Source organism: Triplophysa rosa, linkage group LG24 (assembly GCF_024868665.1).
Source record: "Triplophysa rosa linkage group LG24, Trosa_1v2, whole genome shotgun sequence".
NCBI classification, from domain to species: Eukaryota; Metazoa; Chordata; class Actinopteri; order Cypriniformes; family Nemacheilidae; genus Triplophysa; species Triplophysa rosa.
In genome coordinates this window covers 382,913-403,725 of record NC_079913.1, presented here as the reverse complement: position 1 = coordinate 403,725, position 20,813 = coordinate 382,913, and the positions used below count along the sequence as shown (strand labels likewise).

Below are 20,813 nucleotides of genomic sequence, written 5' to 3'. Positions count from 1 at the left end.
TTGAGAAGTATTGCAGTTAGAATAAGGTTTATCTATCCTATTCCACATTTTAGGAGAGGAGAGGAGAGGATTCTCATCTACTGATTCTGTGGCTTAAGTGCTTCCTCCTGTATGATGCATCTCTCTGGGAAACACCTCCCAACTGACCTCGGACGAGACGTATGTAAACCAGCTTTTTCTCTTGGCAACAGAGTTCTAATATCACTCTGTGGCCCAAATACTGACACCTGGAAAGTCATCCATGGTCTCTTTAGGGTTTCATCCTGGCTGTAAATTGGATTATCCGGTGATGGTCTTACATCTGATGAGGTCCTAGAGAGTCTGGTGGTTGGTCTTGGAATATGTGACTTGGATTTTGTTTGTTGTAGCTGTAGCAGAGAAGCAGTGGGTGATGCCCTCAGTGACTGTTTCCTGTTTGAGCCTGGCCTAATGACCTCTGGCACAAATTTCCTCAGTCCTATAACATTAGTGTTTGAAAGACTGCAGAAGAGAACATCATCAATAAAAGTCTAAAGAATGATGAGATATTGTAAGGACATTGAACTTACTGCTCAAACTCTCTGGTGAGCGGGTGCTCGTGGCCCAGGATGCAAATCCTAATGTCTGAAGCTCTTTGAAGTAGATCCAGCCCCTCTCTCCTCTCCGCTTTACTGCTGCTACGCAACAGGAATTTACCTGGCAAAAAAACAAATAAAAGACACCTATGATACATTAAAGTGTCTACTACAAGCAGGAAAAGTTACGGTAACACTTTACATTAACGTTCCATTCATAAAGCATTTATAAATGTGTTCATTAATGATTAATAAGTCATTTACAAATGCATTATAAAGCAGATATAACTGCATAAATAAAAAGGGGGATTCTACGAAATACCTGCCAAATAGTGAGCCATTTGTAACTCACATGTTATAAATGCTTAATAGGTGTATTTATTCATTATTTATTTGACTCAAAAGCAGATTCATTATTATCTTGATGTTGTTTGCAAAATAGGTTGTCAGACGGGAGACTGGGTGTTATGTTGGTTTTTCTTATTATTGTATATTTCATATCTTATGTCACTTTTCAAACCATGTTGCTGGTGCCCTCCAGAATGCCTTCAGATCATGATGCTATTCCAAAGTAGAGGGTGACACAGGAGTGGATTTTCAAACCTCTCCCGTCCCACTCCCACAAAAAAAATCCGTCCCATCCCAATCCCGCGAAAAAACTGGGGGAAAATCCGGTCCCGTCCCAAGCCCAGAAGAATAACTCCCATTCCCTCCCACTCCCGTATTGTGTTTTTTTTTGGCCGGAATCTGTCAGTTACAAAAATGCAGTACAGATCACAGCATTCCCAGTGCCCACCTTAGTTAAGTAGATATCCAAAATATAGTTTTTGTGTTGTTTTATTGAACTGAAAGCCATCTCAGGGCCGGCGGGTAACGACTGAAGTGCCCTTGAGCAAGGCACCTGACCCCTACTTGCTCCCGCGGCGCTGCAGTGATAGCTGCCCACTGCTCCGGGTGTACGTGTGGTCACCACTTGCTGTGCGTGTGTTCACTACTCTCTGGATGGGTTAAATGCAGAGGTCACATTTCGGGTATGGGTCACCATATCTGACTAATAGGTCAATTTCACTTTAAACTTGTTTGTTCATGATGCTTTATTAATGATTCAATTACTTCCAATAGTTCATCAAAACCAGAAAGCATTTATTTATTATTTATTGTAGAAACAGAATGCTCACAAGGCACAGTACTATTTAGAAGTATTGACAGCCCATGAAAGTGCACTTTAAAGAAAAGTGGATGCCTGTGAAGTATCACATTTATTAAGCATTTATAACATGTGAGTTAAAAATAGCTCACTATTTGGCAGGTATTTCGTAAGAATCCCTTTTTATTTAGGCAGTTTTAAGTGCTTTATAATGCATTTGTAAATGACTTATTAATCATTAATGAACACATTTATAAATGCTTTATAAAGGGTACCTTAATGTAAAGTGTTACCAAAGTTTGTTGTTTTCAAACTAGTACAGACTGCCTAACATTGATTTTCCGCTTCATTTACCAGCTGAATAAAATACAACCATAGGATTCTTAAAGTAACTGTCCAATTATTATTGTTATTCCCAAAACAAAAATCACACAACTGTAGAACCAAGCAATGAGGCCATTCAGTTACTTACCGAACTTCACAAGAATCACAGCAAGATCTTTCTGCAGGTTGACTTGATGCAATGTTTGAGCCTCAGTCTCTTTAATGCTCAAAACATGGAGGTACAGTTCAACAATCTTCCTCTGTTCCCATCTACATGTGAAATAAATACGTGACGTGAGGTGTGATGACAGACAGATGATCAAATCCATACAATAAGATCAATCTCTCACTCTGTGTCCGACTGTGTGTCGGCCCAGAGATCTGCGAGCTGCTCCTCCACTTCTGCCACCAGTCGATGCTCAGAACCATACCAGCCCCTCCTGCTGGACAGGGCCGCTTGGAGGCATCTCTCAGCTTCTTTGAGCTCATTAAGACTCATTCTTGACATATTAGGAAATATAGTTACTTAAAACTATTATTGATAAGAGGTCATTAACATCCAAGCTACCATTCAGTTGTCTTACTTGTGTATGGCCTTCAAAAACAACACAGTGCCTTCGGAACAGGGATGGTCAGACATGTGTCTAACAGAGCTGATCTCTTTCAGAAGTCCTGGCACTGCATATAGTCGTCCATCTTCCAGCAATATCAGACACAGACAACATAGCATCTGTCCTGCAAGAGCGGATTTGGACTCTGTGTGTTGCTTGTCAGAAAAACATACAGCTTGTCTATTTATAAAGGTTTAATGTTTCAATCTGAAATATATTTTACCGACTATAAGTTGGACCTCTGTGCTATCTGTCAGGTACTGGGCTGTCTCAAGTCCCTTGTGGCAATACATCTCGGCATCCTTCAGCCGGTGCATTTGGACATAAAGATTTGCCAGCATATGCTGCACCTTCAGGACTAACTTCAAAATGTCTCTGTCCAGTTCCTCACCCTGTAGAGAACATGACACCAACAATCCTATTGTAAGCTTTAACATGAAAAACTATAGTGACTACGCAAAACACTTATTATGATTATCGAGCACAGTTGATTTCTGATTGAGAATACTTTGCTTTTCCTCATTTTGACCCTTCGGAAGATTCGATCAGTTTGTAGTAACAGCTCCTCGGTCTGATGGCTCTCACCAAAACAGAGGAGAACCTTCGCGCAGAACAGTGATAATCTCCATGTGGTTCTTTCTAAAAATAAATCAAATGAACCTTTAGTGCATCATTGGCAATGTGAGATGCTTGCTGTCTGATTTCTTCTGTCTTTTCAAATGTCATCTGGATATGATAACAAAATATACTGTATTTACCATCAAGATCCTCCATTCTACAAGCCTGAAACATCAGAAACTGGAAAGAGGAAGCAGGGTCAAAACCTCTGTCCCTTAGTAGTGTCCAGTAATGTATAACATCAGTTGTCAGCTTTGGGTACTGCTCCAGTTTGTTTGACAAAGCCTCTACAGTACTGTGGAAAATACGGAGATATGTTATCATTGTATTTGTACAGCTTAATAATAATTAGCTGGTGTATGAAGTCTATTATCTTTATTTATTCATATATGAGAGACTGACGTAACACAGCGACAAACTCTCAGATTATGTTTGCAGTCTTACACTGGATCGCTGAGGAAACTGTGTAGCTCTTTGAAAGAGCCCATTTGCATCAGGTGCCAAGGAATCTCTTCCATCTTCCGTACCCAAGAACAAAGTTGCAAACTGGACTTCTGAAAAAAGTCAGCAAGGATCTGGTTGAAGACATTTTGGCTCTTAACCTGACCCCTCGAATCTATGAAGTAAGTGATCGGGGTAAAAATGGGTTAACAACATACAGTGAATTATGGCACCATATTTATTTTGGGTGAATTGTTCCTTTGCTAAATTCAAAAGATGTTTTGTTGTTAAACCCTTAGCATGAACATAACCTCACCAAGAAGCAACAGGTTCATAGCTTGGCTAAAAGACTGATGCATGATGGTCAAATGACCATTGGCTTTCTCCTGAACCCAGGGCCAAAATGCAGAGCGCAGTCGGGCCCACTCCAGCACCTCATCTTTGGGATTTCCAAAATAACCAAGATCTTCCAACAAAGCCAGAATCTCAGCCTCAGTCAAACCAGCATGAGACAGATGAATTAAGCACAATGTGTCCCATACCCAGCCCGACAGGTCTGAAGAGAGGAAGAGAGAAGGGCTGTAAATTCATCACCTCATCTCATTGGCCAGACTCTGGTTTATAGAATAAAGATTTACCTTCTGTAAATAATGCAGTATTTGTTGCATCGCTAGTGACTTTACAGTGACTAATAGCTTGTGTTCGACTACTAGATCCATTGTAATCTTTCACCCAGCGAAGAATGACCTTCACCCAGAGCTCTGGCATTGAATCAACATCTATGTATTCCTCCAACAGCTCGATCTCTTCTTCTTTCTCCCTCTGCACCCCACACGACCGCATTTCTGTACCAAGGAGAGCTAAAAAGGCTGGCAAGTGGCATAGCTTCTTAGCCGCAATTCTTTGGAAAACATTGGTTGGCAGTTCTTTGCAAGGTAATGATAGATGTTTAAGTAAAATACTGCGGTGGATGCTAGGATCAGAAAGATCGGGACATGTGAGAGTATGGACATCGGTCCTGACATTGAGACTTTTATAAGTGAGGTCTGAAAATGTTGTCGTAATGATACATTTACACCGGGGTGGTAGAGCATCCGGCAACCATTTTAGCTCCTTCACCTGTAAAATTACAATGAAGTGATAATCTATGGACACATTGCTGAAATCTTTTCAGATCAGTTTATTCTCAGAAGGTTTTTGGTTTAAAATAAAGATCACCTCTTGAACTGAGAGTCCAAATGTTTCTGTCAGAAGGTCAATGCCATCTAGTAAAAGTACACAAGGCCCATATCGGACTGCTGCAGAGAACGCCTGCACCATCTGATGAAGGGGTTCAAGCTCAGTAGCATCTTCCAAAATTCCATCCCAATCTGTAGACATTGTAAAACACACCATGCATTATGAATAAAAATGTAGCCATCATATATTGCATTTAAACCAATCAAACTCATTTTTTAATTTCCAAGTCTCAAGGAAATTCACCATAATGCACTCTTTGAAGTTCACCAGTCAACTGTCTAAGCATGGATCGGACATCAGTGCTGGACGTGCTTGTCCCACAGAAATGAGAGATGACCGGAACATCAGGATTCTCTCTGCAGAAGGTCTGTAGCCACCATGCCGCCAGAGTTGACTTCCCACAACCCCTTTCACCACATACCAGCAAAACAGACTTCTCTGATTCTTTGCTGCCAAGATCACTAAAAGAACACAAGGGTCATAACTTCTAACATAAGTGCTTAAACTGCTTCATTAGGTTTAGATCATCTTACCATTTGAAATGAGCTTCTCGATTTCTCGAGTGCATCTCACATTTTGTGTGATGGGTTATAGGATGCACAAATGTGTTGAATATGTTCAGTATTTTAGTGGCTTGTGTTGAGGGCACAAACCAGTCGCACAATGCACGGCCGTGGCTCTCATGACAACGGAGATCCAATAAATCTTGCCTTCCTTCAATATAAATGACCATAGAACATTATACACCATAATATACTGTATATGTAATATATATAAAGCACAATCATAAGAAAACATTGGTGTGGAGGGTCCCTTTATGAGTGCTACCTGCGACTGGATACTCTGGATCTCCATAAAACTGATTTATAACCGCTTCCCAGTCATTCCTCATCATCATCCCAAGCTCATGCAAGTTTCTGAAGAATCTGTAATGAAATAAATGAATTCATAATAATCCCAAAATCATCTCTGCATCTGACAAACAAATGTGCTTTAGCATTTCTGCATCACAGTAAATGTAACTCTGCCTTTGTGTTTACAAATCTTCAATTCAAGGTTTTTTTGGCGTTCAAACCTGACAGGAAGACAGCGGCCTATAATTCTTCTTTTAAGATTTCTCATTCGACGTCTCACACTATGGTTTTCGGTGTACAGCTCACTTAGGGATATGAGCATTTTGTCACTGATTTTCTCCATATTGTCCTGGGGCGTGTAGTCTTTGAAATAAAAGAAACATATTCTGTGCTTGTCCTGAAATGCCGCCTTGATGATCTCTAGCTCTGTCAGGCTGCAGGTTCCATACTCGTCCTCCGTGACCCAAGGGTAACCAGCCATTGCAGCAACATGCAAGTTCCTGGCCACCTGAGAAAAAGAACAAGGTCCGATATCGAAAGTGGACCTGTTCTCGCCTTGCAGAAAATCACCATATTTATATCCGAGAAGACAAATGAAAAAAGATGATCGATCAATGAGATCCAGACTGATTTTGAACTGTTGATCGGAGAGAGCAGGTGGCTTATGGTAGCTCATGTCATTATCTTCATCTCGCTGTAAGTCCACAGGTCGGAAACAGGTTCCCCTGGCCAAGCAAAGTGAGTCCAGGTAAGGGAACACCTGTGCATTAAGGTAAGATAACTCTTGCTGTAGATCATCTTCTACATGGCACATGTAAGGCCGAAGAGGACACGCCAGGTATTGGCGGACCGGTCTTACCCTCTTTTTTGTCCCTTGCATACTTTTACATACTTCTAAATATGAATGCTCAACTAAACATAATATGCTTTTATACAATATTCAACAAAATAAAAGCATCTAAGCTATATATTAATTAAAAACAAATATATTAATGTAATTCCAAGCATGAAACAACGCAACAAAAACAACACATTCAAATCAGCGCGTGTTATGTTAAGTGAACCACCGATGTGTGAGTCTTCTTGTGGTCTTCACCATGACAACGGGTTGTTAAGGTAACCCCAAGACCTATATGTGTCCAACAACCACAATTCAACGCTGCGGGCGTAATTCTGATTCGGCATCAGTTAGTTCAATTCTTTCCAAGCCGTTCAAAGCAGCAAACAACACGCAAACCGTCCCCAGATCAGCTGTCGCACTCTATGACGAAATCTCCTCACAACGCTCCCTCGACGAACTGACATCCCGTCGAGCCAATCAACGCGAGACACGATTAGAACGTGTAAAATCGGACATGTAAGACAGTGATTGGAGGACGCCGGCTGCGAACCGCTCTCTGATTGGTGCGGTGTTGTGCGTGGGGTGCAGCGATTGGCTCACGACAGCTAGACACCGCCTCCGACCGAAGGAGTTCATAAAGCCGACTTCTTCTCCGTCCACGCACTGCAAGTTCATTGAGGCGTGGGCAACGTTGTATCAAGTTCAAGGCGTGAATCTCCAATTTCGGCTCGTTCTTAAGCCATTTTTGTCTCAAAAGCAATGAGGCGACTGTGGATCATCGGTCTCATCTGTGCACTTCTTGCATTCAGTAAGTATTTGGCCATAAATTGCGCCGTTATGCGGATTATGCAGTTTGATTGTCAGTTTGAACTTGACAAAGATTCGGTGTTTACAATAATGCTGCCGAAATGTTATTTTGACGTTGGTGTTATATTCTGATTTGTAAATGCATATGTATTTTTTCATTACATACCTCGTATGTGATTATCATGCAATGGTTTTCAACAGGAAATAAAAGATGGACAATGAATCTGACTTGCATGTGCTTCTGGAAGTTTCTTAAAGATTGAGCTGGGTTTTGTGTCGTGGTATTCGTATTTTATATGATATTTTATGCTTAGAATAAAAAATATTCTAAAATTAAAGATCACGAGATGCAATTTCTCATTCTAAATCACAAAACTGCTGCAACTTCACGAGTAACGTTAGCTGTCTGTCTCTCTCGCTTTAGCATATTTTAAAAACGCGAATCTAAATCTTGGTAAGAATTGAACTAGCGTGGTTAAACTGTCATTTCACGGTCTTTAAAGAGGAAATGAACCGTTCGATCAAATGTACATTATTTAGTAAACTTATTTTCACTTAAATAAAAACGTATAACAGATTCGACACATGTAACCATTTAAGAAAAAACGTGATGTTTTGTTATGGCTTTTGGAGTCTATGGCCCAACTGACAGTCTTCGGGGGAGAAATATAAAAAAATTCACAAATCAAGATTTTGCTCATTTCAGGTGATGAGGCAAAAATTCACCTGGGTAACTTCAGTCAGATTTTAAGTAAAAATGCATACATACGCTATGTTTATTCCTTCATAATACATTTAACCGGCTTGCTAAGCAAGCACAGTATGGTCTTCATGCTTTGGAATTACCTAAAAACATACCATTGAGAGCTGCATCTCATGAAGGAGTCATTTGGTATACCCTGCCACTCGTGCTACAGACATGATTTTGGTGTAGATGTTAATGTTTGATATTTTGCATAAATTGCAGCCTCTGTGAAAGCTGATGATGATGTTGACATTGAAGGCACAGTGGAAGAGGACCTAGGAAAGAGCCGTGATGGATCCCGCACAGACGACGAGGCTGTTCAGAGGTCTGTTGGCATTGGAGTTTGAAACCACACCTGACTGTATTCATTTTAAACATCGATTTGTGGATCACTGTGGCAAAATAAACCATTCAATCTAATTTAAGCTGCAATTCTTGGCTTGTCAAAACACATCTGTTTGTCTATTATTAAGACACATTTAAATGGATTCAATTTAAGCTCATTGCATGTTTCCCAATGGGGGACGTAGACATCTGGTTGATGCTTTCATGAGACTTGTTCCACTCAAGGGTAAACCATAATGAGTCCACTGAGGAACAAACACGTTACAAACAACCCTAAAACTCTCCCATGATTCCATCTCTTCGCAAACAGGGAGGAAGAGGCCATCCAGCTAGATGGACTAAACGCTTCACAAATTAAAGAAATTCGAGAGAAGGCAGAAAAGCATGTGTTCCAGGCGGAAGTGAACAGGATGATGAAATTGATCATCAATTCTCTGTATAAGAACAAGGAGGTAAATTGGTGGTCGGCTTTTTTACCCATAATCTGGACTAAGTCCTTGCGTAGTTGACTGGGCTATGTGGGCCGTTCATGTTTTTCTCCATATTCTAGATCTTCCTTCGAGAGTTGATCTCTAATGCTTCCGATGCCTTGGATAAGATCCGCTTGCTGTCCCTGACCAATGAAGACGCCCTTGCTGGAAATGAAGAGCTAATTATTAAAATCAAGGTGTGTACAACGTTAGCTGTTAAAACTTCATCCCCATTTTTGGGGGGGGGTTAGCCTCATATGTGCCTCACCACTGAACGATCAGTACTGAAACTTTCCACTGGAGGCCTCTGAAAACAACTTTTTACATTTGCATTGCAAAACAAAGTCAAACGTCTGTGAAGTCCACTCTGGAGCTTTTCCTTTCTGTCGTTTCCATATCTTAAAAGCTAGTCTTAGAGCTTTACGTGTACTTTTGTTTAGAGCGGTTTGTTTTCAATAATACTTGTCCATTAATTTCCCAGTCTGACAAAGAGAAGAACATGCTTCACATCACTGACACTGGAATTGGCATGACCAAAGAGGAACTGGTGAAGAACCTCGGTACCATCGCCAAGTCTGGAACCAGCGAGTTCCTCAACAAGATGACCGAAGTGCAGGATGATAGTCAGTCCACCTCTGAGCTCATTGGCCAGTTTGGTGTGGGCTTCTATTCCGCCTTCCTTGTAGCTGATAAAGTCATTGTCACATCCAAGCACAACAACGGCACTCAGCACATCTGGGAGTCTGATTCCAATGAGTTCTCCGTCATCGAGGATCCCCGTGGAGACACCCTGGGCAGAGGCACCACTATTACGTAAGGGGTGGCTACTGTGAAGAACGTCACATGAGCTCTTGCACGTTAAGACATGTTGCACGTACTAAAGTTTTGTTTTATCAGGTTGGTGATGAAAGAGGAAGCTTCAGACTATCTTGAGCTGGAGACCATTAAGAACCTAGTGAAGAAGTATTCTCAGTTCATCAACTTCCCCATTTATGTATGGACCAGCAAGGTCAGTGTGTCCTCCTGGGTGTCAGGATTCCAAATGAAAAAAGTTGACTTAAAGTTGACTTGATTTGTTCTGCCTTATCCCAGACTGAGACTGTCGAGGAGCCCATAGAGGAGGAGGAGGCGGCTGAGGCGGAGAAGGAAGATGCCACCGAAGATGAAGCTGAGGTTGAGGAAGAAGAGGAAGACAAGGACAAACCAAAGACCAAGAAGGTAAAATAAACCGACCAGAATTGTAACCACATGCGAATAAACCTCAGTATCAACTAGAGATGTAACTGTGTGAACATTTCAGATCACGGTTATAGTGAACAACATAATCACGGTTCTCAATATTAAATTTGGTTTGCATCAGTATTTTTTACCTTTCCAGAACATGCCAATAAAACCGCGATACTATTGATTTTTACCTGTAGATGTACTTTGGTTCGATTTACATAAAATAAATGACATTAATATTAGTTGCGGCACATTGGGGGCATGAGGTAAAAGTTTCCTAGTTCAGGTTAAACACAACCTTGAGTAAATCAGATTTTCATATAAACACAATTCAGCAAATCATCTGTCTGCGTGTGTTGTGAGAAACCGGGTGTACTTTAGGACCCAGGAGAAAGCGGCATGACATCTGCTCTCATAGCAGAAGAAACAAACTCATATCATTTCATGAAAAATGAATAGAAATGATGGGTCTGTATAAAGAAATATGAAGTCAATGAGTGACAGTATATCTAAATTTCCACAAATGTGCACATTTTTAGATTACAGTCCAAATTACACTGTCATCACAAACTCACAGGAGCAGATGTGAATAAATGGGTATGTCTCGCATTATTTTGTTCCGAGTGTCAATATTCCTGACTCCTGATTAACTCTCCTGACATGAATGAACAAAACCCGTGTTTCATGTTGCATCTACATTATACTCTTGATAACTTTGTTTAATGCTGGACTGGGTTATTCAAGCCGCAACACTGGTACGGTTTAATGGTAATTAGAATATGATGCGGTAATACTAATCGTTGGACGTTATCACGGTAAACCATTAAACCTCTAATCGTTACATCCCTAGTATCAACATTTTTTGAACGATTCTGTTCTCGGCAGGTGGAGAAGACCGTTTGGGATTGGGAGCTGATGAATGACATCAAGCCCATCTGGCAGAGGCATGCCAAGGAAGTTGAGGAAGATGAATACAAAGCCTTCTACAAGACCTTCTCCAGGGTGAGTCAACATGTGCTGTAAACTCAACCTCAATCATCTCCTGGGGTCCTTGGAGGATCCGTTGAAGTGAAATCTGGTTTTATTTCAGGACACGGATGAGCCCATGTCACACATCCACTTCACCGCTGAAGGCGAGGTCACCTTCAAGTCCATCCTCTTTGTTCCTGCATCTGCACCACGAGGCCTTTTCGACGAATATGGTACAAAGAAGAACGACTTCATCAAGGTAAGTTTTGATGAGCTTAAGAAGCATAAATTCTAGATTGAGTCATGAGCCAAACTTTTTTTTTTCTCTCTCTCTCTCTCTCTCTCAGCTCTTCGTTCGAAGAGTCTTCATCACAGATGACTTCCATGACATGATGCCCAAGTACCTCAACTTCGTCAGAGGCGTTGTAAGTTCTACAATCTGCCTCTTCAGCTACCGTTTGGATACAAACTGTGTAGTGAACTGAGCGTCTGATCTTGTTTCTCAGGTGGACTCTGATGATCTGCCTCTGAACGTGTCCAGAGAGACTCTACAGCAACACAAACTGCTCAAGGTAAAGCTCACAATTTTGCTTGCTAATGATTATTGATAGGATATAAAACTGGTGAAGGATTTTATACTGACCAGTGTTCTTTTGTAGGTTATTCGTAAGAAGCTGGTGCGCAAGACCTTGGACATGATCAAGAAGATCGCAGAGGAGCAGTACAACGATAAATTCTGGAAGGAGTTCGGCACCAACATCAAGCTGGGAGTTATTGAGGATCACTCCAACCGAACCCGCCTGGCCAAGCTGCTCCGCTTCCAGACCTCCCACAGCGAGACCGTTCTGTCCAGCCTGGAGCAGTATGTGGAGAGAATGAAGGAGAAACAGGACAAGATCTACTTCATGGCTGGAACCAGCAGGAAGGAGGTAACCGTGTGATTTAAGTTGACACGTTAAGAAGTTGAACTCTACTACACCTATAGTTCAGATGGTCTCTAACTTGTTGTTGCTTTCAATTTAGGCCGAGTCTTCTCCGTTCGTCGAGAAACTTCTGAAGAAAGGACATGAGGTCGTCTATCTAACCGAGCCTGTGGACGAGTACTGCATCCAGGCCCTCCCTGAGTTCGAAGGCAAGCGTTTCCAGAACGTGGCGAAGGAAGGAGTGAAGTTCGACGAGAGCGAGAAGGTCAAAGAGAAGAGGGAAGCCCTGGAGAAAGAGTTTGAACCCCTCACCACATGGATGAAAGACCGTGCCCTGAAGGACAAAGTATGACTCGTTTTGCATACTGTAAAATGTTGCATTTGCACATGGCACAAGTTGAAATTGGTTTTCTTTTTTCAGATTGAAAAAGCTGTTTTGTCTCAGAGGCTGACCAACTCTCCCTGTGCTCTGGTCGCCAGTCAGTACGGATGGTCAGGCAACATGGAACGAATCATGAAGGCCCAGGCTTACCAAACAGGGAAAGACATTTCCACAAAGTACGTTTTCTGCATGGGTCAAAGACACTCGTAATTCAAATCGGTTCACATACAAACTTTATCATAAAGCTACATTTATAATAGCTATTACTTCAAGTAATTCAGTTCACCACCAACTGCTTTATTGGCATGACAGAATGTACATTCGTATTGCCAAAGCATTTGCAGCTGGGCTGCGTACAAACAGTGCTAGTATGTATACAAGCGAAAAGAAAAAAAGTGAGATGTACGTATGCAGTGCAACTTAACTCTCTGACCATTAAACTTCCACTTTCCGCCCTTTTAGTTATTATGCAAGTCAAAAGAAGACGTTAGAAATCAACCCCAAACATCCTCTCATTAAAGAAATGTTAAAGAGAGTCAACGTAAGTCTGACATCATTCTGCTTTACTTTTATATTCTGATTCAGTTTGATATTGCCCTCAAAATCTGCAGTTCAGATGATCGAAGATGTTTTTGCTCTGCTTGTAGACTGATGCTGAAGACCAGACAACTTCAGATTTGGCCGTTGTGCTCTTCGAGACCTCCACGATGCGTTCCGGTTACCAGCTCACAGACACCAAAGCCTACGGAGACATAATAGAGCGTATGCTCCGGCTCAGCATGAACGTAGACCTCAGCGAACAGGTATGGCCTCCAAGACTCGAAGGAGCGTTTGCAGCGCTAGCTGAAGTGTTTACGTGAAGTGTTGCTTAATGTCTTTTTCTGCTTGTGTGCAGGTTGAGGAAGAACTAGAGGAGGAAGCTGAGGAACCAGCTGAAGATGCAGAGGCTGAGGATGAAGAGGAGGTCCAGGCAGATGATGATGCAGAGGAAGAATCTGTGAGTGTGCCTTCCAGACGGGTCTCACAATAGAAATTGTCGATAATAATTTCATGTGGTTTGGTTGTAACCTGCCTATTTATTTTTTTTTCAGGATTCAACGGGCAAAGACGAGTTGTAAAGCTGTTTGATGGGAGGGGACGGGGCTTTGGACTGATGCAGAGTGAAGATGACAACATTCTGGTTCTCTCTGTATGGGTGGGTTGGGGGAATGGGGGCTGGGTTTTTTTTAAGGCGCTGCTTTTGTTTGGTTTTTTTTTTACATTCCTCCATGATTGTAAATTTGTTAATATTTAACTGACCCAGTTGTGGAGTGCTGACTCCTGTCCACAGAACCATTAAATGTTTCCGGAAAGGGACCTTGTGAGTATTTGTTTTCTGTTGTTTGATTAGCTGCTTTCACGAATGATTCTTATTTGATTTCAGTGCACATGACAAGACACTATCGTATGCTATTTTATTATAATCTGTAGGATTTCATTGCTGCAAAACTGAAAACATTGTCCAACATTTCCATCAAGCACCATAAAAAATGAAAGTTCCTTTAAGATTAAATTTAAGGATCATTCAGTCTGTTATGGTCGTATCGGGGAGAACCTTCCTGTGGGGTCTGGAATAAACCATTTCTCCCAACGCTCCAAATGGACACATGGGTACTCCCATGGTTTGAAATTGCCGTTCCAGTGCAGTAGTTGTGCCTCTTGGAGAACAGACTCTGGATACTGAGCATCAGGACTCCAGCCTTTGTAAAGTAAAGCACAAGAAGATAACATTAAAAGGTTCCTATTCTAAATGATTGCTTTGACCATGATTTCTGGAAACGTGCTCTCTAGGAAATCAAACCGCATAGCATACATAATAGGGATGAAAAGAAAGCGAGTCAGAAGATATGCATTACCCAAGTGTCTGACATGCCACAGTGGATCAATGGTTGTGTATCTATTATGAAAGACGATGAGCATCGCAGGGCTGGCCACGCCCCCTGCCACAGCACTGCTGTACAGCTTTTCCCTACATACAGTGGAAAAAACAAGTTCTATATGAACACTGCCTGCCTCAGACCGAGACTTCAGCACTCCCCTCAACCCCGACACGGATAAGTGCTATAGATGGATAAACATACAGGGGCGGTTAGCTGGAGTCACCTGAAGTTCCTAGTCATCCAGATCTCTAACTGTTTAGTTATTTCTTGCTTTTTCCATTCTGCAACATCTGCCACAAAAACCCCAGGGTTAAATGTGCACTCGCTGGGGTTGATGCCCAGCTCTCTGACTGCCTCTTTGCGGTAATCCAGGAAGCCCATGTAGGTTGTCTGTTGGAGCCGTTCAAAAGATGGATACATTGAGACTCCATGTGATATGCATGCATAAATATATAACACGCACACAAAAATATACACCTGCATCCCCACGCTGCGCACCATCTCGTGAGTTTGGGGCAGGTCGCAGTCTGATGCGAATGCTGCTGCGTGCCCGGCTTTTAGTTTGATGTGGTACAGTTCCTGTATATCTCCTGCGGTTTCATGCATGTGATGTATAACTGTAGTTGCAATATAGATTATTTAGAATAATACACAATTCATTTGATGATCAGTCTCACCTTGCACTATGACATCATCATCCAGGTAAACAATGCGCTCGTGATTTTCAATGTCAAGAAGCGGCAGGTAGAACCTCACAAAGTTCAGCTGTAACATGAGAGAAACCAGCATCTCACTAGAGCTGAGTTTAAATGGCTATTTTCGTATTCATTTTCATAAATAAGTGCAATGAATGATCCGGAGACCTCGCTCGGCAGAACTCACAGGGTGCAGCAGTTCTGGTCTGGATGAGTCCGGATTCACTTTCCCTTTCAACACCATCGGGTTAAACTCCAGGATCCTGTACTTGATTTTTCTTAGTTTGGTATTATCAATGTATTCCCTGTAGTCAACAAAACAAATGTGGGGGTGCCATGTGATGTTTCATGTAAAGTCGGTTGTACTGCAAAACCTTTCGGTCGCCGACCCCTGACCTTATGTTTCTGATGGCATCTCGCAGAGTAACTATGTAGAAAAAAACGTTAGCCTGAGTGTTGCTGAAGACGCTGTTGATGGTTGCCATGGAAGCGCCGATGCGCTCCTCTGATGCACAGATCAGCACAGGGACATCTCTGTCCGGCTTATCTTCAACACCTGCTTCAATCTCATCTTTCTTCAGCTCTGTATAATCAAAAAAGTAAAAACAAGATCATATCGACAAACAAACAAACCACATTTTTCTGACAGAATGCTACCTTTAACACCGGGATATTTGCACCATGTGTGTAACCTACCTGAAAACTTGGCCATCTGTGATCTTGTCTTGTTTAACAGAACATAAAGTGCCACCAGGATTAACAGAATGAAGAGCCCACGGTTGACTGGAACACACAAAAAGAGAGAACAAGTTTTCACTACATTTCAGCAATTTTAGAGTGCTGTAATGTATTATGGCCAGCAGAGGTCACTACCATACAAAAATTGTAGAATTAAAAGAAAATCCGAAGAGTACATAACATGACATCATGAAAATTACATTTCATGCAGTGTGTAATGTTGGCGTGTTTGAATGTAAGCAGTCTGCCAAGTTGTAAAGCCGAAGGTGAATGAATAACAAAGTTATTGTCTTGGAAAAAAGGGAGTCGACTCTGAATCACGCAAACGAGTCGTCACTAGTCCGATTCGCGAACCGCCGCAGATTTACGTCGCTTCATGTAGTCCCCGCCTACATTTTGCTAGGACTGCCCGCGAAAACTTCACTTCTCCCCCAAACACTGTAGCTGTGTCCCAAATGACACACTATGCACTCAACCATGTAGTGTATGAAGTTTAGAAGGGTAGTGTCGTCCCAAATGGAATACTAAACGGTTTTATACTAACCGAAAGTATATCGGTTTCCCAGACGAGCGCAAATGACGTCAATCGCTCGGCACAATACGTGTGAATAAAAACCAACTTGAACATTGTACAATTAATGTAGTTTTCATGTGTTTTGCCCAGCACTACTTTAGTCATCGTCAGATTGAAGCTTTATACCTCTGCAGGAGAGTTGTGCTCGAGCAGCGTCTGATAGCCCCGCTACCTAAGCGAAACTGCGACCGTTGAGTGCGTGAAGTGTCTACAGTTCCATACTTCATATTTTAGGTTGAAAAAGTGCATCATTAGGGTACTTAAAAAGTTGGTTACTTTCTACCTTAAACATTGCCAAAAGAGTTAAAACAAACAAAAAAACCTTACTGTTTTAAAACAGTAAGGCATTTTTTTGTTTGTTTTAACTCTTTTGGCAATGTTTAAGGTAGAAAGTAACCAACTTTTTACCTCTTAAATGATGTAGAAATCATTTCCATTCATTTGACAGGTGTGCGAGTGCAACGTGTTGTCATAGCAACGCGGTACTTCCTGTTTCCTGCATTTTAAGACCAATTGCGTCACAGCAGGGCGACTGAAGGCTGGTAAGGATGTCCCGATTCAAAGGTTGCTTCAAAAGCAGCCCCAACATGCGACCTTATTTCCGCAGGTTTTTAAGGATACAACAAATATATCATTAACAGCTTTGGCTATCCCGAGATTCATTGCGCGCCTGTAACGGCTTGAAATTTTTTAATAATCTATCAAAAATTATTGGTGCATTACTGTGTTTTTTTTGAATTTATAAGGTTGGTTAATTTAATATACTGTTGGGCTGTTTTAATCTACATATTCTCGAAAATAAAATATAATTTTTGTGGCTCCGTATTTGTTTAAAAAAGTCAGAAACGTCTCTGCTGTGTCCTGCTGGCATCACGCAACAGGAGCAGCAGGTGACGCAAATCACGCAATTAGGAAATCCTCCGCGAGGCTGGACCGTCTCATTTCAGTTCGCTTCTTGGACTTTTGAGGCACGTGCTTTGAAAACCAAGTCCTCGTTTTTAAGTCCGCGACCTTAAAGGTTGCAGCCCCTGAATTGGGACACAGCTTATGTCGTACGAAGGACGTCTCGTTTCATTCTAAATTGAGAATCCTCCGTATACCGCATCCTTCAGAGGACGAGACCTCTGGAGGACACAAGGACGCAGCCTTACGAAACGAGACCAGCTTGTAGCTCATCTGACCAATCACATCAGACTAGGCTGGCGGAAAGGAGAGGATTAGACGGATGAATCGCCGAACGAATCATTTCAGAGTCAGTCAAGAAGTAAGGTAAGAATAACTGCCTGTTATTACGAAATCATGGTGTTTTTACACTTTCTATGTACATAAACTTGTTGTTGGTCACTCCATAAACCAAAGTAGGACTTTAAAAATCCCTAGTTATGTACTCTTTTTTTTAAAATAACAAAAACAAACTTTTTACATAGCATAGAAACTTCATCCTAAACAGTTTGTTTCTGAGTTCTATTATCATGACACACCATCTGTTGTTATTAAAGTTAGGTGCGGCGTGAGGACTAAAAGTACAAATTCAGTACAAACTAAACTCTTGTTACATGTCTTTTATGAGTCCCCGATCTGCCTGGTTACCTCATTGACTCTTGGACAGCCAGAAACACACACACACACACACACACACACACACACACACACACACACACACACACTTGGGACATCCCAGTTTTAGCAGGACAGAACTGTAGAAATAATCCTATATCGCATAATCAAACATGACAAATTCGTTCACTGATAATGAAGTTTACATGTTTTTCTATAGTGATGAAATAGTGATAAATGTACCCCTGCAAAGGAGGATGGGGCAAATAAATATTGTATTTTGTCACTTACTTTTCCTTAGCAGAGCCATGTTTCATTCTTAAGCATCTATAAAAACAAAAGTGAGATGAATCTTAGTTGTGCTATTATATCACTTTCTATTTTATATGCTTGCTTTGTTCATTTGGGTGACAATGTGTTAGCATGTGTTGTGTTGTGTTATTGCTTTAAAACATCATGCTTTGACAGCATTATGTAAACTTAACTAGTTTAGTCATGATGGTTATATGGTCGTGCCCAAGACTCATTTGGAAAGGTTTGTGGGTCTCTTGAGTCTGTGCACATGTGTTATTGCTTACTGGGAATCTTCCAGTCTTTCCTTCCTGATGGCATTCTTTCTTAAGCCTTAAACTCAGAGTTATCCGTTTCATTCCGGTTATCTTTTCTCTCCCACTTAATAGCACATTCTCCAGTAAAACTTAACTCTTGGGTTGCGTCTACAATGATGAGGCATTTTTTCAACAACTGAATTTATAAAATAATTCAGAGCAGTAATCTAAATAGGAAAATCTTAGATGCATAGACTGGAATTGAATATGTTATGCCGCCTTACACGGCATATTTATTATTAATAGTAACAGTGTACATTTGTATTAATAACATTTAACACTGCTTAACAGAGACCTTGTTAAAATGAACCATTGTTTTACTACAGTGATCTATGGTAGTTGTAGTAATTTGCCATTGTGTCACTAAAGCATCAGTTCAACCATGAAATATGTAGTAAAACTGTGGTAATACAAATGGTAAAAAATATACTAAAACATGGTTACTACACTTTAAGTTTAGTAAATATATGATTAAAAAAGACGTTTACCACAAAAGACAGGGTATGTGACGTTATTGTGTAAGCAAAGCTCAATGTTGCACAGTAATGGACAAAATACGAGCACTTCGACGAAAAACACAACTTCGACGGAATTGAGTTTGAGATGTTAATCACTTACCTGTATGATTTCCACTTCAATTCACATCAGTCTCGCGTTAATATCCATTCATCTGAACAACTCGAGCGAGTGGGTGTGACCAGCACGCGTCCGATATTGTGGGCGTGGTCATGAAACGTCCCGTCTCCAGGCGCGTGCATGCGTCTCTCCGTGCAGCACAAGATGCGCAGTTTTAAAGTCAAACTTGTCTCTCCGTGCAGCGCGAGGTGCGCAGTTTTAACGTGTCTCTCCGTGCATGCGTCTCTCCGTGCAGCACAAGATGCGCAGTTTTAAAGTCAAACTTGTCTCTCCGTGCGCGCGTCTCTCCGTGCAGCGCGAGGTGCGCAGTTTTAAAGTCGCGCGCATCTCTCCGTGCAGCGCGAGGTGCGCAGTTTTAAAGTCGCGCGCATCTCTCCGTGCAGCGCGAGGTGCGCAGTTTTAAAGTCGCGTGCATCTCCCCGTGCAGCTCGAGGTGCGGATTTTTAACGTGTCTCTCCGTGCATGCGTCTCTCTGTGCAGCTTTTAATGTTTAAAGGGGAGTTTTAAATTACTAAATTAAAGATTATATTTGTAAAACCCAATTTGTGGCGTTTGCACTTTGCAAAGTACATAATAGGTGAAATACCCTGATTTGGGGGTTTATTTATATCAGAGGTGGGAAGTAAGGAAGTACACTTTTTGTACTATACTTACGTATTATTTTTTCTGGATACTTTACTGTACTTCACTACATTTGAATGACAAATATCTCACTTTAAATGATACAAAAATATATTTCTTTGGCCAACCGCCCCATCCCTCCCACGTTTGGGAGAGACTATTGTTGGCTGCTTATAAAATGACACCTGAATCAACTCAGCCTTGGTGTGTTAATTAGGGAGACATCCACAACATTTTGGGAGAAGGCAAATGAGTTCAGTTGTGTAAACTTTTCCCATCTCTGGTTTAGTCATTATAAGCAAAATATCTAATTAAACATTTTATCCGATTAATCGAAAAAATAATCGCCCAACTAATCGATTATCAAAATAATCGTTAGTTGCAGCCCTAATAACATGTAATAACAATATTGACAATATTATAATGTTTTGTTTCAAACGTTTAAAGTGTTAATGTTTCATGATATAGATTTCAGAAACATTCAATCAAACATTCTGAATATCAAAACAAGTATTAAATACTGTAGAAAAATGTGTATGATTATGTTAATTTGTCGGCTTTCTCCAAAACAACAGCTACAAAAATGTAATATTTAGAGATAAATCTAATATCCCACAGTGGTGTTTTATGCAGCTATGATTCCACAAAATACAATCCAGTTTAAATGCTCAGCTTGAGGTTATAGAAGGAAAAAAACACGGTGTCTTGCATTTATTTTGTACTTTTCAGCAACAGACCCGCAGATACAGCTATCTTAAATTTAGTAACGTACAGACATACATATGTATATATACATTCTTATAAACTCTCACACGATGGATGGCTCTGGATAAATGTCTTCCGAAACAAATCACCATATAGTTAAATAGGGAATAAACAGAAAAAATATTTGTTTTGGACAATTATTCGACATGGAAAACAATTTTGATCAAATGAACATGCCAGACATTTTCCACAGTTAAAAATTGTGA

At 41.1% G+C, this 20,813-nt stretch overlaps 3 protein-coding genes across 5 annotated transcripts; 1 reads left to right on the top strand and 2 right to left on the bottom strand.

Annotated features, from left to right (window-relative positions):
- Positions 1-33: 33 nt before the first annotated feature.
- ttc41 (tetratricopeptide repeat domain 41) lies at positions 34-6,750 on the bottom strand. Its single transcript, XM_057324171.1, has 16 exons — positions 6,010-6,750; positions 5,763-5,860; positions 5,468-5,648; positions 5,178-5,395; positions 4,914-5,065; positions 4,334-4,814; positions 4,012-4,251; positions 3,699-3,870; positions 3,395-3,549; positions 3,145-3,275; positions 2,860-3,028; positions 2,610-2,760; positions 2,376-2,525; positions 2,174-2,295; positions 549-675; positions 34-480 (listed from the first exon to the last, which is right to left on the bottom strand). The coding sequence occupies exons 1-16, from the start codon at positions 6,666-6,668 to the stop codon at positions 78-80; spliced, it is 3,609 nt and encodes a 1,202-aa protein (XP_057180154.1). The 5' UTR covers positions 6,669-6,750; the 3' UTR covers positions 34-77.
- A 536-nt stretch (positions 6,751-7,286) lies between these two features.
- hsp90b1 (heat shock protein 90, beta (grp94), member 1) lies at positions 7,287-13,850 on the top strand. Its single transcript, XM_057323568.1, has 18 exons — positions 7,287-7,437; positions 8,404-8,506; positions 8,837-8,978; positions 9,077-9,193; positions 9,478-9,809; positions 9,894-10,005; positions 10,089-10,214; positions 11,106-11,222; positions 11,311-11,448; positions 11,537-11,614; positions 11,696-11,761; positions 11,849-12,118; positions 12,213-12,458; positions 12,534-12,670; positions 12,957-13,035; positions 13,142-13,297; positions 13,390-13,491; positions 13,586-13,850. The coding sequence occupies exons 1-18, from the start codon at positions 7,389-7,391 to the stop codon at positions 13,610-13,612; spliced, it is 2,397 nt and encodes a 798-aa protein (XP_057179551.1). The 5' UTR covers positions 7,287-7,388; the 3' UTR covers positions 13,613-13,850.
- Positions 13,851-13,963: 113 nt separating this feature from the next.
- Positions 13,964-19,262, bottom strand: glt8d2 (glycosyltransferase 8 domain containing 2). 3 transcript variants are annotated; one of them, XM_057323571.1, is made up of 10 exons: positions 19,204-19,262; positions 18,269-18,304; positions 15,805-15,891; positions 15,505-15,691; positions 15,296-15,413; positions 15,091-15,178; positions 14,891-15,003; positions 14,637-14,803; positions 14,390-14,502; positions 13,964-14,233 (listed from the first exon to the last, which is right to left on the bottom strand). In XM_057323571.1, exons 2-10 carry the CDS (start codon positions 18,285-18,287, stop codon positions 14,067-14,069), a joined length of 1,059 nt encoding a protein of 352 aa, XP_057179554.1. In that variant the 5' UTR covers positions 18,288-18,304; positions 19,204-19,262; the 3' UTR covers positions 13,964-14,066. The 3 variants fall into 3 exon arrangements, with proteins under 3 accessions (XP_057179554.1, XP_057179552.1, XP_057179555.1); XM_057323569.1 differs by having other exon boundaries at positions 14,637-15,003; XM_057323572.1 differs by lacking the exon at positions 13,964-14,233 and having other exon boundaries at positions 14,398-14,502; positions 14,615-15,003.
- Between the last annotated feature and the right edge of the window lie 1,551 nt (positions 19,263-20,813).